This window comes from Elephantulus edwardii, unplaced genomic scaffold, assembly GCF_000299155.1.
Source record: "Elephantulus edwardii isolate Elephantulus edwardi_28Jun2011 unplaced genomic scaffold, EleEdw1.0 scaffold00182, whole genome shotgun sequence".
NCBI classification, from domain to species: domain Eukaryota; kingdom Metazoa; phylum Chordata; class Mammalia; order Macroscelidea; family Macroscelididae; genus Elephantulus; species Elephantulus edwardii.
The window spans coordinates 2,711,143-2,727,301 of record NW_006399932.1 but is presented as its reverse complement, the minus strand read 5'-3'; the positions used below and the strand labels follow the sequence as shown (position 1 = coordinate 2,727,301).

The window sequence follows — 16,159 nt, the reverse complement described above, 5'->3', positions numbered from 1 at the left end:
ATCGGGCCACGTGGGGTGAGAGGCGGGGCGCGCGTAGGGCCGTGGAGTGGCGCGCGCGCGCGCGAGCAGACGGGCGGGGGAGGAGCGGCGCGAACTTTGGCGGCGGCAGCCACGGCGGCTGGGGGAGGGGCGGGTGCTTGACAGCAGGGGGGAGGGGAAGGACGCAGAGGAAAGGGGGGATGGGAAGCGAGGCCGGAGGGGGAGGGGCCTCGGCGAGCCCAGAAAAACGACAACGCGAGAAAAATTAGTATTTTTGCACTTCACAAATTAATGACCATGAGCTCGTTTTTGATAAACTCCAACTACATCGAGCCCAAGTTCCCTCCCTTCGAAGAGTACGCGCAGCCCGGCGGTCCGGGCGGTGGAGATGGCGGCCCAGGCGGGGGCCCTGGCTACCAGCAGACCCCAGTGCCCGCGGCCCAGCACCTGCCTCCGCAGCCCCAACTCCCCCACGCGGGCGGCGGCCTCGAGCCCCCCGCCTCCTACTACGCGCCGCGGGCCGCCCGCGAACCCGCCTACTCCGCGGCCTCGCTCTACCCTGCACACGGGGCGGCCGACACCGCCTACCCCTATGGGTACCGCGGCGGCGCCAGCCCCGGGCGGCCGCCACAGCCCGAGCAACCCCCGGCGCAAGCCAAGGGACCGGCACCCAACCTGCACGCCAGCCACGTCCTGCAGTCGGGGCGTCAGCCCGCTCCGACCCAGCACCCCCGCACGGCGCCCCCGCTGCCCCAGCGCCATTGCGAGGCGGCCCCGGCCAACCCGGGCGTCCCGGCAGGGGGCAGCGCCCCCGCGTGCCCGCTGCTCTTGGCGGACAAGAGTCCGCCAGGCCTGAAGGGCAAGGAGCCTGTGGTGTACCCCTGGATGAAGAAGATCCATGTCAGCGCGGGTACGTGCGCCGCCCGGGAGGAGTGGGAAGGATGGGCGGCTCGGGCCGGGTTCGAGGGTCGGGGCGGGTGTCAGAGGTGAGAGGCCGAGGGGAAAGGAACCTCGGGAGGGAGCCCCCATCTGGCCTGGGCCACAGTGGAGTCTGAGTGTGTGCGCTTCAGCCGCCTGGTCCCAACGTGAGAACCCTTTTGTACCGAGGTCCCTTTATCGGGAGATTTACGAGACGCCAAACTGTTAGGGCAGTAATTATAGCCCCCATAAATTTAATTGCCCTGGCAGAGGCTTCGGGCCATGTGTCTTTGAAGCTTTTCTTCAGCCCCAATGCCCAGCACCATTCTTTATGGCTCTCGGGTGTTTCCCGTTGTCAATAGCCTGTGAAACATTTTCTTTGCCGTTTTATGTATCTTGCGTGAACTTGGTGTCAGGTTATTATATAATGATGATGTCCAATTGCTCTTCCCCACCCCACTTTCTCTCTCCATCTCTTTTTCCTCTCCTCTTCTGCTCTTTCCTTTTTGGCCTTCGCCTCCGGGTTCTGGGTGTTCAGTTAACCCCAGTTATAACGGAGGGGAGCCCAAGCGCTCTCGAACTGCCTACACCCGGCAGCAGGTCTTGGAGCTGGAGAAGGAATTCCACTTTAACCGCTACCTGACCCGAAGGCGCCGCATCGAGATCGCTCACACACTCTGCTTGTCGGAGCGCCAGGTCAAGATCTGGTTTCAGAATCGGAGGATGAAATGGAAAAAAGATCACAAACTGCCCAACACCAAGATGCGTTCCTCCAACTCGTCTTCAGCCTCAGCTGTCCCCTCTGGGAAAGCACAAATCCAGAGCTCCCACACCCATCCCCATCCCCATCCCCATCTCCACGCAGGAGACTCCACACCCATTCCATCCTCCATATAATCCTCTAAAGTTTGAGGCCACTTTCTTCCCCTTACCTGAGTTTCTCCTCTCTTTTTCTGTCCCTTTCCCCTTCTACCCCTTCCTGTCTGGATCATAACAGACACCAAAACCAAAACTCAATTTGGTGCAAAGGATAACAGAATAGAAGAAGACATCGTAGTAAAAATGTGTTGGTGGACATCCAAGAGAGACAATTGGCTAAGATGCTGGCTGGTGGAACAATCTGCTGGCTTGAACAGGCTGCCAGGTTTGGATACCTAAGAAGGCCCCTTGGCACCCAGTACTCTTGAGATGACTGAAGTCAGTTGGACAGCCCATGCTGACTGCGAACATGTACATGTATGCTTGTTGCAAGCAGAAGAAAACATACCCTTTCCCTACTTAGATCCTTCTCCTCCATTAAGGCAGCTCATACAAGCTTGTATTGAACTGAATAAATGAACAGGCATTGTGGACCTCACAAGATTATTTAATTTTCAAACTGTGTAGATCATGATGGTAGGTGTAATGTATGTGTTAGTTTCTATTATTTGCATTTATTTAAAATACTCTTGAGAGATATTGTCTTATTCTGGGTGAAATCTCAGGAGTAAGACAAGTGCGTTTAGACATGTGCAACTGTATAAATTGTGATGTGGCTATGTAGAGAGCTATCTGTTAAAAATAAATTCTGCTTGAAAAAAACACAAAACATTAAAAATCTAAAACCCAAAGTTGTGTTTCCTAACCCTTTCATTTAAAAAAAAATTTTCTGTGGATTGAAATGGTTGACCTTCCATGTAAAACTTTGTAGTTGGCTTGAGTTGTGTTCACTTGAACTCTTCTGCTCACATAATATGTGTATGTGTGTGTCTTCAACTTGAGCTGAACTCTTGTCAGGCTTGACCCACTGTGGGAAAAGTTCCAAAGAGCAAGAAGGCTCTTGAGTGCTGAGAGAAGCTCCTCATCTTCCCAAACTTGGCCAGGCTTTCAGACTTCAAGTCTCTGTAAGGCATAGAAACGTGTCCTTCTCCGCAATGAAAGGTGAAACGGCACAGTGCTGCGGGCCCAGGAGTTTCTGCAGCTGTTCTGAACTCTAAGCACACTTGGAAAGAAGTGGTCTCAGTAGTATTAATCACACTTTCATACTTAATCTGTTTATTTCCCTGGAGATAAAAAAATAGTTTGTGCAAAGGTTTGAGCTTGTGTTTTGTTTCTTGGCTGTTTTTAAAGTTATCTTCACTATTACAGCTTGGGCATTTTTGTGGCATCCCTTTCTCTTACACACACACACACGCATATTAAAAGAATGAATTTATAAAATAAATAGTTTTAGTATAACCCCAAAAATTTTCCTCTGGGGAAAGAGCCATAACATCCCAAAATACACCCCGAAAGACTCCTGGAAGGAAGCTAAACTCTGGGATCTTTCTAGTAAGTCCAAAAAATTTAAGTTTTAAAAGTTGAAAATAAAAACCTACATCTGAAATCTCCATGGCTTTAACATCTATTTACTAACTTAGACTTAATGAGTAGTGAAGGAAGCTTTTTGCAAGGAGGCCCAGAAAGTCAAAGCACAGTAACCCTAGACTATTAGGGCTACCACCTGACTATGAACGAGTGCACTTGTGAATTCATGTCTTTTTGCAGAGATGGTGGGAGAATGCTCAACTATCTGAAATAACAGGAATTATTAAACTTATTTTTCTGTTAATGGCACAATACCTATACAGTGGTCAATGCAGTCTCCGTCTCATCCCTGCTGCCTGCCTGTGGTGACTCTGAACAAACCAAGGCACAGAGAAAAGTAATGGGTTCCAGTCTCTTAGGGACCTCCATTCCTCCCCAAGGAAACTCAGGACAAATATGTATGAATAGGCCTTCCTAAATTGGGCCAAAACAGGCATCAAGTGCATTTTATAAGGTGTAAACGGGTGCCAGAGATTTCTGGAAGCACTGCAACTGCTTCTGAAACTTCTTAACCCTCCCCCTACTAACGCACTTGTAAAACGAAATTAAATCACGCTGAAAATAGCAATTTTCCCAGGAATCATTAATCACCTCATGCAATAAATACTTCTTTGTAATTCAACAGCAATTCTGAAAGGCATTCTCTGGGAAAAGTCTGTGGAAGAGCAAGGGATCTTCTTGCAAATAATGTGATCTCAGGCAAAGACACAACATCTTGGCTGTCTGCTCAGAAATGCCTAGATTCTCGCTGAAAATTGAGTGTCCAACTGCAAAACCTCAAATGGCAGATTATCGGTATTTCAGGTAAATGCTTACATTTCTCCTTTGTGGGGAGGAGAGGGTATAGGGACATTCATTAGCTTCTCAGCTTCTCTTTGGGAACAGTTGTTTTGGGGAGAAGGGAGTATCTTTCACTTACAGTTTTTCCAGGGAAAAGAGGACAGGATTGAGGTATATCTCCCCCAATATTCTAGGACAATATGGCACTCTTGCCTGGACTGTGTTGATTATTAATATATTGGTGAAATTTGCAAATCAGTGTTATCCAAAATTATAGAAATAATTATGACACCCCCCCCAAGTATTTTGCCTGTTTCAGATTTGGCCTTTAAGAGGACTTGTGACTTTTTATCACAGCCCAGAAAAATCCCACTTTGTGCTCCAAAATCGTGCATGTCTGACCTTTGCTAGGGCAACCATAAGAGTTCACAGAGAGGGCAAATTTTCTATCTCATTAATTTTTTTTTTAAGCAAACCCTACTGGCCCCTCAGACCCTTGACCTATAAAGACAGTATTTTGTGTAAACTCTATAATTCTCCTATCAAAATGACCCATGGAACATGCTTTTTTTCTTCTTCTCTCAAACACACACACACAGACACACTTATGTCCTTTAGTCACAGACTAGACTGTATAAGACTCTGGAGGTAAAAATTGTGTCAATGTCTGAAATCAACCTAAATCGAGTAGGAGACATTTTAATAGTCACAGTTTGAATTAAGTACTTATCATCCTCCCCCTTGAAGAAAAATGGTACTTTGTAGGCTCTCTTCTCTAGTTTTGCGGAAATCTGTGATATACCCGATGTTTTATTACAGTGTGAATTCAACTGTGACAGACATAGTAGAGTATTTAACACCCAGAACAGAGCTCATGAGAAGATGACTTATACACATGGGGGATGGGAGGCTTGTACTCTGGTAGTGTCTTGGACTCTATGCCCAATTGTTCCAAGATGTCCTCATTCTCTCTGTCACTCAGTTTACCATGCATGTGATGGGTACCATCTTCTCCCTTCTGCCCCCTGTTCTAAGTTTACAAACTCCCCTACTCTTCCTACTTTTTTCATCACTATTTTTCTTCCAGCAGTTTTAACATGGAAACAGATCAGATCAGTGACTCTTTATAATGGAATGCTGGGGGGTGGGGGCGGGGGTGGTGGTGAAATGTAGCAAACAGAAGCATCATGAAATATCTTATTTGAATGTGTGGGCCCTTAGCAAGTAATAGGCCCTCTGGTACTCCTTTGGTCTTTGAATGTATAGCTAGGGTCTGGCATTGATCAACACAGGTCTACCCTTCCCAGTGGCTACTCTTAAATAAATCTGCTTCTTTTCTTAAATAGACTGGGTTGGGTACAGTAAGAAGAGGAAGAAATGTCTGTTCTCTCTCTTTGATAGTATCTGGAAGGTTGTTGGGTTTCCGTGAAATCTTCTAGTCTGGAACACCTGGTTTGGAGTTAGCATCTTCTCAAGCCTTCAAACCTAGGGAGGGAAATTCTCGCCTATCGCTGCAGACAGCCCCATCCTCTCTGCGGTTGATTCAAGGAACTGAAAGATAGATTTGCACTTTGAAAGAATGCCCCAGATTAAAGAAATGATGGCCATTTTGGTTTAATTTTCTCAGTTTACAGATTGAGTAACTGGAGCAAAGGAAGGATTCCTTTTGAGGTTGATGAGTGTGTAGAATGACTACAGCATGAGGTCTCATCTTAAACAGGGCTGGTTGCATAGGCACCTTTCCTGGGGAAGGCCTATTTTGTCCAGCATGGATGTGTGTATCTAGACTTACACTTGATGTGCACCACCACAGGTGTGTGGTAGCTTGGAAAGTGGATGAGTTCTTGCCCGATATGCCAGCAAAGTGGCCTGGAAGATCCTAGAAACCAAACTGGCCTAGTCAGGGACCTCAGAAAGGCTTGTCCAGTGGGCTTGAGGTGCTAGGAGAAGGGTGCATGTTTTTCTGTGCAAAATGCTTATAGGCTAGAATAAGTATTCTCTGTGGGACTAGTCCTTAGGCATGGATGGCAGTAGCTTGCCCTGGACCCCTATTTGGGGGGGCCTAGAGAACTATAACAGGCAAAACCAACCAACCAACCAAAAACAAACCTTGGTTACTGCAGATAAAGGTGTAGAGCCTGTTGGAGGGAGATGGCGAAACTGAAATCTTTGGGGTCACGTGATTCATTAAATAATTAATGCAGATCGTCAGGAATGGATCGGAGTCATCAAGACCTCACTAGGAAGGAATCTCTCAGAAGTGAGACCCCCAACTTCCTATTTGATTCTTTTAAAACCGTACACTCTCAAATATATCTCCAAAGGCTTGTAACTCCATCCGGAAAGCAGAAGTCAGCCCTTCGCCAGGGAAGTCGGAGCTGGCGGCCTTCCTTGTTCTTTGGGGCTTTTTTTCTGCGGGGGTTTCTGCAGTCCAGGGAAGCGTGCCACATCTGGGGAAACGTGAGTTCAGGCTCGGATTTTATGTGGTCACATTCTGGCTTTGGTGATGAAGTGGGACGGATGCTCAGACAGTTGGTAATGTTCTGATTCACACTGGGAAAGGCTGCAGAGATACCACAGGATGGGCGCGCGGCTTTGTTCAATTTTCCTGGCGTTCATAAATCACCCGAGCCAAGCCGGGTGTGCGAGGGAGCAGGCAGCGCCAAAAATATCGAGAGAGGCCACGGTGGCCGCGGTGGCGGCCATTGCAGAGGGGGAGACCCGGGCTACATCTCTCCGTGACTCATTAGTCTGAACAATTTATGTGGAGCAGCAGCCATGAGTGTTAGACTTGGGGATAAGGAAATAGCAACAATAATAATAACCATAATAATTACAATACTCTTAAGCATCGCTGGGGGCAGGAGGTGGATGGTAGCAAAGCGGATCTTTCTGGGGTAAAGTTGAGTTGAGGTGATAAGTACAGAGTAGCCAAATCCCACCTGGCTTAGGGACACACCCTTTAGAGCCACAGAGGGCAAGTTTGAACTAGAAAAGGGGCTCAGCATGGACTGATTCCCAGGGAGGGTGTAGGTCGAGGTGGCCAAGGTGGCCATAGGAAAGCACTTGCTGGCTTTAACTACTAGTTTAATTACGCTAGCCATCACTACCCCCAAGCCAGGGGTCAGGGGACTTGTCAGCTACTTGGTAGCCCTACTTGGCACTACAAGGTCTACATGGATGTGGAGCAGCAAGGAAGGAGCTGGCTTTTGGCAGACTGGGAGAGTGGGTAGGCAGTGGTGAGAATGGGACTATGGAAGCAACTGGCCTACAGAATCCCAGCCAAGAGACATAACTTCTCTAAGCCAAGGCCTACCTAGCACAAGGGGACTGTTTTGTCCCTTCCCCAGCATTTTTGTGCCCTGAAAGTTGGCTAAATACTCAGTCATATTTGCTGGTTAGAGGGCAGGAGAGGGTTGCAGATATCATGAGGGATAAGATTGCAACAGAATCAGGGAATGGAGCCAGCTCTTGGTGCTGGATGAGGCTGGGCTGGATGGGGCTTCCTGGATGGGCATTGTCTAGTTATCGTATTCTTAGTGCCCAGCTGCCCTGTGAGGCCTGCTCCGAGGGGCTGGGTGCTGCATAATCTTGCCAGCCCACCAAGACCAAGAAATGGTACACCCAAGGCTTAATTAACCAGACGTCAAAACCTCCCAAGACTGTCCCTGGCTGGGTCTGAGTTCGCGCCAACAGAAATGAACACTAATAGTGAGGATTCAGGAGAGTCTATGATTGAATGCTTCCACACAAGGCTTCTCTTTGTTAGCAAAAGAAAATAAAGCGTGCATTCACATCTCTGAGTTGGGGTGTACCAGAGCTCTCCCAGTGGAACCAGCAGTGTAGTATCTTCCACCTCATCATCTTCAACCTCGCTTCCTTTTCTCCCTCTCCCACTCACTAACCCTAAAATTTAAAAAAAAAAAAAAAAGAAAGAAAAAAGGAGAGAGTGAGGGTGCAGCCACGGAATATGTATCTATTTCACAAAAATAGATCACCACCTTCAGGCCCTTCATAAACTGGAACCTTTCGAGCAATGAGTGCGCTGCATGGACGAGCGCCCTGGCGACTCCTCTGTGTCCGCGTCACCTCGGGGATTACCCCAGTGTACATGCTGTCCACTGTCCACGCATCCAACTTGGATCTTCCAGCTCCCTTCTTTTGCAGCCACTGCTCACCCTCTGCTGTTTATTTACCCCGCAGAGCGCTGGGACACCGGGAAAAGCTAGTCACAGGAAGCAAGGAGTTGGAGATTCCTGGTGCTGACTTGTACATCTTTCAAGGTAAGCGCAAACCTTTTTAGCCCCGCGGAGCTTTGCCAAGCTGGCCTGTTGGGATTAATTCACCCTCCAGCATTCAGGGAACTGCAACTGATTGAAAAAGGATCTGGTCAATATTTAACTTCCGAGGAGTTGTGGGGCTGGGTCCCCTTTGGCTTCATGCCTGGGAGCATGTGGGGCTTCAGGCGAACAAAGGGTTTACCCCAAATCCGGTCAGAGTTGTGCTGGAAGTGCTTTTGCAGAGAGCCCAAAGGTGTGGCGGGAAAGCCAGAGTGTGCGCCCCTGTTCCTTCTGCAGCCCCACGCCGATCAATGCGCCGAGCAGCGCGGGTGGTGGAGGCTCCTGGCTCCTGGCGCCGGCGAAAGGGCCGCTCCCCTTGCTGACAGCGGGGCTGCTGAGGCGGTGGGCTCTGAAGGAGTCTTCACTTTCCCGCTCTTAGTTGAAGAAATTTGACACGCAGTCTTGCCGTTTCACTGGTCTCTTTGCTTATTCCTTGGCACGAGGGAAGTGCGCTATTTTTTAATGTTTAGGCCTTCGCAGTCGGCAGCCCTGGTTTCATTTGTTGAGTCCAATCTGCAGTACTTCCCTTGCAGAAAGCGCGGTTTTTCTCTGCATCTCGGTGTTTTCTTTTTCTATTTGGAAGACGAGGAAAACTCTTTAAAATTCTTTCCAAGTTATGGCTTAATTTGTTCTCTTAGTTCGGGATGCTGGAAGGTAATTACTGTGTTTTATTACCTTGTAAAGGATCCATAAATTACTTGCCTATTTGGGGGAGGGGACTGCTCTAGTAGTTTTCAAAGTCTTAGTACAGAGAGTATGACACAAAGAATTTGCTTTGTTCTCTCAGGAACAATCTTTGAACAAAGTTTTCTCTAACATCTTGTTTTCTGTTCCCTAGGCCCCAGACTTCTCTGAAATTAGTACCTAAATAGATATAAATATCAGATTATTAATTAACTGCAACATGCTATTTAGTGGTGGCTAAGACTGATAAGATATCCTGAGTACAAGTATTAGTATTTTTTTATCAGATATTAAGTGAATAGTGCAGTTGTAAAGGCTGAGTTACTTTCTCTGCTACTGGATATCTGTTTGTTAAGTATAGATGGAACATGTCAAGAAGTTGCAACTCCTGTGTATTTATGATTTGCATTTCTGCAAACAACAGAATGGCTGCATATATAAATAGCTGCAGGAGGTTGGGGCCATATGTATAAAATTATATTCACAGAGAACTTGGAGTTCATATGTATTGCAATTGTACTTACAGGAAATATCTCATGTTAAACAACCATCTATCACTTCCATGGAAAAGTGGGATAAGAGAGGCTTCCCTGATTCAGAGTAGAAGAATAACTAGAGCTAACTGAAGAGAGGAAAATGTGAAGTGTATTTTTGATAGAGAAATCAGATTGCAGTGTTTGAGTATAGATATATCTAATCTGCCAACAACTTTGCAAATATTGACTAAAGATCTGTATCCTTAGTCACCAGCTCCTTCCAAGTCAACTTTCCCTATGTGGCTCTGGTTGCCACAATACACTGCACGTCTTCCAGCCCCAGGCAGATGGAAACTGAAATGGAAAGGACTTCTTAGCATGGTGGACCAGATGCTAGACTGTTTCTATTCCTATTCTCTGGAACTAGCATGTAAAAGACCTAGAGTTTGTTCCAAGACTGTATGTTTTCAGAAAGGTTGGAGAAAGAATCTGGCTTCTCTGCTGGACAAGGCACAGCCAGGGAAGCAGCCTTGTCTAGCCCAAACTCTCCCTTAAGGGAAGTCTTAGAAATTTCCTCTGACTTCCTCAGATTTTCCCTTTTTATTCCATGAAATCACCCCATCTTACCCCAAGTTGTTAATTGTTAAACAGCAGTTAGAATATTAACTGGGCTGTTAGTAGAAGTCAGGGGGCTGCAGGCTTGAGCAGAGCTGCGACTGGGCCCTGCTGGCGTTAAGGTATTTCTCTGAAGCAGTATCAATGGCTTCTATTGATTTATGGTTTCAGGAGTTTTGGTTTGCTCCAGACTGTTCTGAGAGTTCTGAAGGTAGCGCCTTCTCATCTTTGGGCTAAAACCTACTCAAGTACTTTGGTGGAAAGGAACATTTTGTCAGCAATTCAGCAATACTTCAAGGCCCTTTCCTTGGATGTTTGGAGAGGTCAGTGTGAATGATTTGAGGGTAGGGAGGGAACCTTGGGACAGTAAACTGAGGTATAAGAAAATGTTGGAAGTGAGCCTTGGTCCTGTTCCCCCATCCCTCAAACATGTTAAAAGCAAGTTTTCACTTTATGTTGTCATTTTTAGCGTGAGGCTCACTGGAGTGGGCCCTCTAACTATAGTGCAGAACTGTCTAGTTCTTGAAGAGATTCTCAACTATGCCATAGACAGAACCTCACTGAAACACTGCACTGCCACTAGCTTAGGTCAGGGCTCATTTCCAAGTGGGGAGGTCTCCTCTTTAATGCTCTTCAGATTTGGACACCCTCATAACTAGGCCTCCTTCCTGAGGGGCTTACCTTCTCATCAGGCCCCTTCTGTTCCCCTGCAGGGGAGGAGGAGAGGCAAAGATTCATGCACAACCTCCTGCAGCTGCTACAAGTGAGTCCTCACACTTAGAAAGGCAGAGCAAGCTGAAGACCTACTCTTCAGGAACAAAAGAATATGACATGAGGATTGTCTTAGAGGACTCTCAAATGTTCAAAAGCTAAGTCCTAAAAGAGAAACTTTTTAGACAACTTATGAGATGGTGTAGTGCTAAAAGCAGAGGTAAATGTCACAACGCAGTAGTAGGAGTAGAGCCTGAATTAGGGGGCTTATTTGTTTCAACCAGGTCTCTCTTGAGCTGGCCCAGGTCAGTCTCTGTTGGTGGACACTGTGGGTGTTGAGAGGGGAGTCTTTGGGGTGGGGCAGACAGACCTGCCTGCAGCAAGGGGCCCAGGTTGCCTTGTAGGTTAAGACAAGAGACAGCAGTGAAGGTTGATTTTTTTTTCCTCTTGCAGAGACAATTAGATCATTTCCCCTTACATGTTTCATCTGTAGGAACCTGTAACTATGTGTATCACTCAGCTATGCACTGAGGAAAGGCTTAAGCACCCATCTGGCCTCTGGATTTTTGCAAAATCCTGACCCACCACTCTAGGGCCAGACACATCCTTACTGGTAATCTCCCATCCACCAAAACAAACTGGTATTGAAGGGAGTGCTTTAGTCTTTTGTGAAGTAATTATTGCCCTTTTTGGTTTCTTGGGAGACTGTGGTTATGGTGTGGGTGTTAGCAAACCATGTACAATGCAGGCTCTGAGGGAGGCTGCAGGTCCATCCAGTCATTAGTAGATTTGAAAAATGGACAGAGGGTTTAGGCCTTGCCTTCTGCTGCTCTGGCCAGGGTGCAGAGGGATTTGGGGTGCGCGAGTGTGCTGGACTCAGCTTGTTTCCTGGTGGGAGGCTGAAAAGAAAGTTAAGTGGACTCTGAGAATAAAGCTGGCGTTGCTGTTCCCTAGTGTTTTGTAGTGTTGTTAAGCAATAGACGTGGAGATAAGCGGCCTGCTTAAGTGGGGGAGGGGAGCGCGAGGCCCCCATCTCCCCACGGCCTCAGATGAAACTCTTCCCTGTTGCTAGTAAAGGTCCTCCACCCCCCTCCCCCAAAGCTAAATGTTCTGCTTGGAAATCTAGTTCCTTCAGTGATTCCCTATTTCAAATAAAAGGATTTAAGTTGACGTATGACCACGTGAGCACATAATACAGCGCATTATTGTGGCATTTGGAGCGGAGACCCGGGCGGGCTTTGCTGGCGATTACGTTTTTTGTGGATTCTGTACGGAGCGGGCGCCTTTCCTCCCCACCCCACGCCCCCACCTCCTCTCCTCCTTCCCCTTCTGGGGAGATCGCCCTGCCTCCCGAGCAGTGGCAGGTTTTTCGGCGCGCATGGAGCCCTTCTGGCGCAGCTAGCCGATGGGACGTGAGGCCGCACCAGGAGGATGGGATTTATTTTAAGGTATTTCCGCTGATTGTTCATATCGCGCGTGAGTTATGGATGTGAGAGACAAAGGTCAGGCGGGGAGACCCAGAGTTGAGGACAGGACCCTCAGCCACTCTCTTTCTTTGTTTCTCGTTTTAGAACCGAAACCGTTGGAGAGGTGCCTGGTGTTGCCTCGGGCTCCGAGTTTAATTCCCTGCAAAGTGTTGAGAGGTGTAGAGATGAGGCACTTTGGGGTTATCAGTGGGCCCGCGCCTGGCTTTGTCCACTGCCCAGAGGCAGGGCTGGAGTCCCCAACCTGAACGTGGGATGGAGGGTCCCCCTGGGGCTTGATGAGGGTCTATGGGACATGGCCCAGCCGCATGGAAAGGCAGGCAAGGCCTCTGGGAGAAGCGGGGCTGGCCGGGGAACAAGGAGACTCCTTCTCCAGTAGGAACCATTTGCCAACCACCAGGGATAGGGTGACGGCTGACCTGGGCAGCTGGAGGAGCGGGGAGAGGAAAATCGATGAGTGTGCAGATGTGCTGCCATTTTATTGATGATGCTTGGGGCCACTTTGTTCAGTGTTGGTTGCAGGCGCTTCCTACAAGCAACGAGGGAGCAGGACACCAGAGGGGACTATTGTTCCCCTGGGCTAATATGCTGTGTCGGGGAGGGCTCAGAAAAGGGGTTCAGGACGGGAGAAGTGCGATGGGAGCAAGCAAGCCAGTTGCCCAGAGGCTTGGCTGTTTTAACCTCAGGGCACAGAGGAAGGGGTGAGTAGGCCAGCAGCCAGGCTGTCCCTCTACAAGTCCTCCCAATCATAGGGGAGAGTTCACCCTGGGCTGAGGTCCAGAGCTAAGTCCACAGAAAGCAGGGACGGTCTTTTCACCCGCATCAAATTATCCCTCAAAAGGTGCTGCAGTTAGGGTGAAGGCTGATCAGAGTTAGATTGTGTGCTCCTGAATTACTGGGAAAGCCCCAGCTGATAGGGCTTTGGGGACTCTCACGCCTCTGGGAAGGGTGAAAAGTCTGAGAAGGTAGAGGGAGCTTCCAAGCAGCAGAGGAAGGGAGTACCTGCCTACACAATTGGGAATCAATTTGCCCCCAAAACAAGTTTTCTTGTTTAAAAACAGAATTTCTGTCTGTACTTAGGGAGGAGATAAACCCAGTCTTACCATACCTGAGTAGGGTTTTGCTTCCCCAGAATGGAAGGGCCCCTTCTGCCCTCCCCCGCTGCCAGCCTCAGCGGTAACCATGTTTAACTGAGACCGTTTCAAGTGCGCTAAAACACCCCTTGGAAATAAAATGTAAGCTTTAATTGCTGTTCAATTACTTGTCAGCATTTCATATGATTTATGACCCAGTTCTGGCGTATTTTTGACCTAGTTAAAGACTCATAAATAATATAGTTTCTCCAGAAAAAAATGAGAAAGAGAATAGAGGTTTCTTAGAGGCATCTTTTTATTGTCGCTTTAATACCAGCAAGCAGAATAAATACCGAAGATGAACTCTGAAGCTGATTCTGTAGGTAAGCGTACACACTGTGAAAGTCCATAGTTGTGTTTATAGCGTGAAGGTTGTGCTTCCTCACAGGAAAGAGCCGCCGCCAGCCACCCCTGGAGAGCTAAACTAGAGCAATCAAAAGGGCTGGTTCTTTTCTGCCATCAAAATGCTAAGCCTCATCCTCACCCGTGAGTCTTATTTCACAACGATTGTCCTCTCCATTCTGAGTTTGATTCCTCTTCCAGTCAATAATTATTCCCCACCTTCTTCTGGTGTTATAGAGCTCCTAGATCCTCAGGCGATCCCTGTGGTGGGTAGGGAAACCTCAGCTCCAAATAGGTGCTGCCAACATGTCTTCTTCACTCTGGGCAGGCGGAGCACTGGGGTTTGGGAGCATTTGCGGAACCACAGCGTCCTCTAAGCGAAGCAAAGCTCCATGGCTTTGGAGGAGAATGAGGAGAGAGGCTGCAGGATCTGTTCAGAAAGGACGTGGTGGCTGCTGCCCCAGCGGGTATTTTCTTAGTGGTGGAAATACATAAGCAGTATGTTCTCTTCTAAAACAGAGCAAGCAAACAAACAAACAAAAAAAACCAGCAAAAACTCATAGCCATTTAAAAAGGATAGTCATTTTTAAAAATCACTGCCCCAAATTCTCTTGATTATGGCAAAGAGATATGAGGCTGGGGCACCTAGGTGAGTTGCCAAACGTTAGCCCCTTGTCTTGCGGTCGCAGCCTCCCTTTTGCTCCGCTGCTGTGCGCAGCCTGGAAGCTGCCTAGTTTCTGGCAATGCAGGCTCAAGCCCAGACTTCCAGCCCCTTCTGCCTCTAGGAAATCTGTATTCTGCCTGGCGTATCTCCGTGAGGCATAGAAGGAAAGGTGCGTCCGGGCTTCCTGGGCCCGCGCGCGTCCCCTTCCCGGGCAGATTCCCAGGGCCAGGCCGCGTCGGCCTTCCCTGCAGTTGCTTAGAGAAGGCGGTTGTCTTCAGTCAGCAGTTTGGAGGAGAAAGTGCAGGTTGATTATTGACCCACGCCTTCTTTCTTCAAATGCCGCATCCGACCGGGTGCCAGTTAGAAGAGAAAATGCCGGGGAGCGGATTTTTGCGGCGGGCGGGCCCGCTGGCCTCCTACGCGGCCCAGTCCCCCTTTCATGTTGCTGCGCCGCAATATGCCATAAGGAGCAAGTGTTTGCTGTTTTGTGCTCTGTTTACAGCTTTGGGGCGTCGAGTCATAAATCTTGCCTAGCCATAAATGACAAAAACCATTGGTATGCATGAGGCCACCCTGGCCGGGAGTGCTTTTTTATTTCTCCCTTTCCCCCTGGTTTTGTTTTTGCTCTAAGGTGACACTTTGGCTCCCTGACAGTTTAAACATACTACTTATATTTTTAACACCTTCTTTTGAGAAGGACTAGCCAGTGACGCCTTGAAATGTCACTGAAACTCCATTTCTCTCTTTGCCACACACATGCCCTTGCAGCATTGGCTTGTGACCTGGAGAGCTGAAGCACGTTTTGTGAGGAGAAGGGTGTCTTTTTTTAAAGTTACAGAGATATTACAGAGCCAGTGGGGCCTCTAATCAGCCCAGGCTTCCCCAAGCCACTAATGAGGGGAAAATCATGTGTGTCAGTTTATGTTTGTGTTTGAGCTTTATCTGTGAGTAAGCCACTTTCCTGTGCTGTGGAAGGGCTATGGGACCCTGCTCGTGGGCACTCTGTGTACCCATAACATCCCATGGTCAGCTCATGTGTGTTCCCCCCAGGTCATCGCCCTCCTTACACTTTACACTTACACTTTAAACGATTTCTACCTGAAAAGAGAACCAAAGGTGGCCCCAGCTGACTCTGGGGAGGTCTTTGGAGAAAGAGGCCCTATTCCAGCACCCCCTTCTCAAGATTGGTTTTAGAGTGCCTAGAATGGGTGTGACAGGCAACTTAAGTGTCTAAAGTCTGGAGAGCTCCCCTTTGCTGGCACTTTGTCCCTTCACCCCGCAAGTGGAGATGCCTGGTGCACAAGGTTGCATGATTTCAGATTCCCCAGAAATAAAGCACGGCGAGAGAGCCCCTTTGTGAGAGCGGTTTGTCCTCATTAGCATAATTTTCCTGGACTTTAGTGACGCCAAGGAGCGAGGGAAGGGAGGGCATGGGGGGTGGGGGAGGCTGCCCTCCTCCTACCATCGTGTGCCCCCCTCACTCGTGTTCCTCCCCTAGCCTCCACCCCATCCCCCACATCAGCCCTGAGCTTTCCCAGCCGTGTTGGCTTCCCCTCCCGCCCGCCCTCAGCACCCCCACCGCACCCCCGACCAGACGCTGCTCCGCGTGTAATAGACATAAGAAACATACCCAAGTCGGTGCCGCCAGCCCAGGCAGAGCCCGAGTCTCGCAGCGCTTATCTCCGGG

General features: G+C 48.6%; 1 protein-coding gene across 1 annotated transcript; it reads left to right on the top strand.

Annotated features, from left to right (window-relative positions):
- Positions 1-270: 270 nt before the first annotated feature.
- On the top strand, positions 271-1,794 carry HOXA4 (homeobox A4). Its single transcript, XM_006896111.1, has 2 exons — positions 271-889; positions 1,436-1,794. The coding sequence occupies exons 1-2, from the start codon at positions 271-273 to the stop codon at positions 1,792-1,794; spliced, it is 978 nt and encodes a 325-aa protein (XP_006896173.1).
- Positions 1,795-16,159: the final 14,365 nt, after the last annotated feature.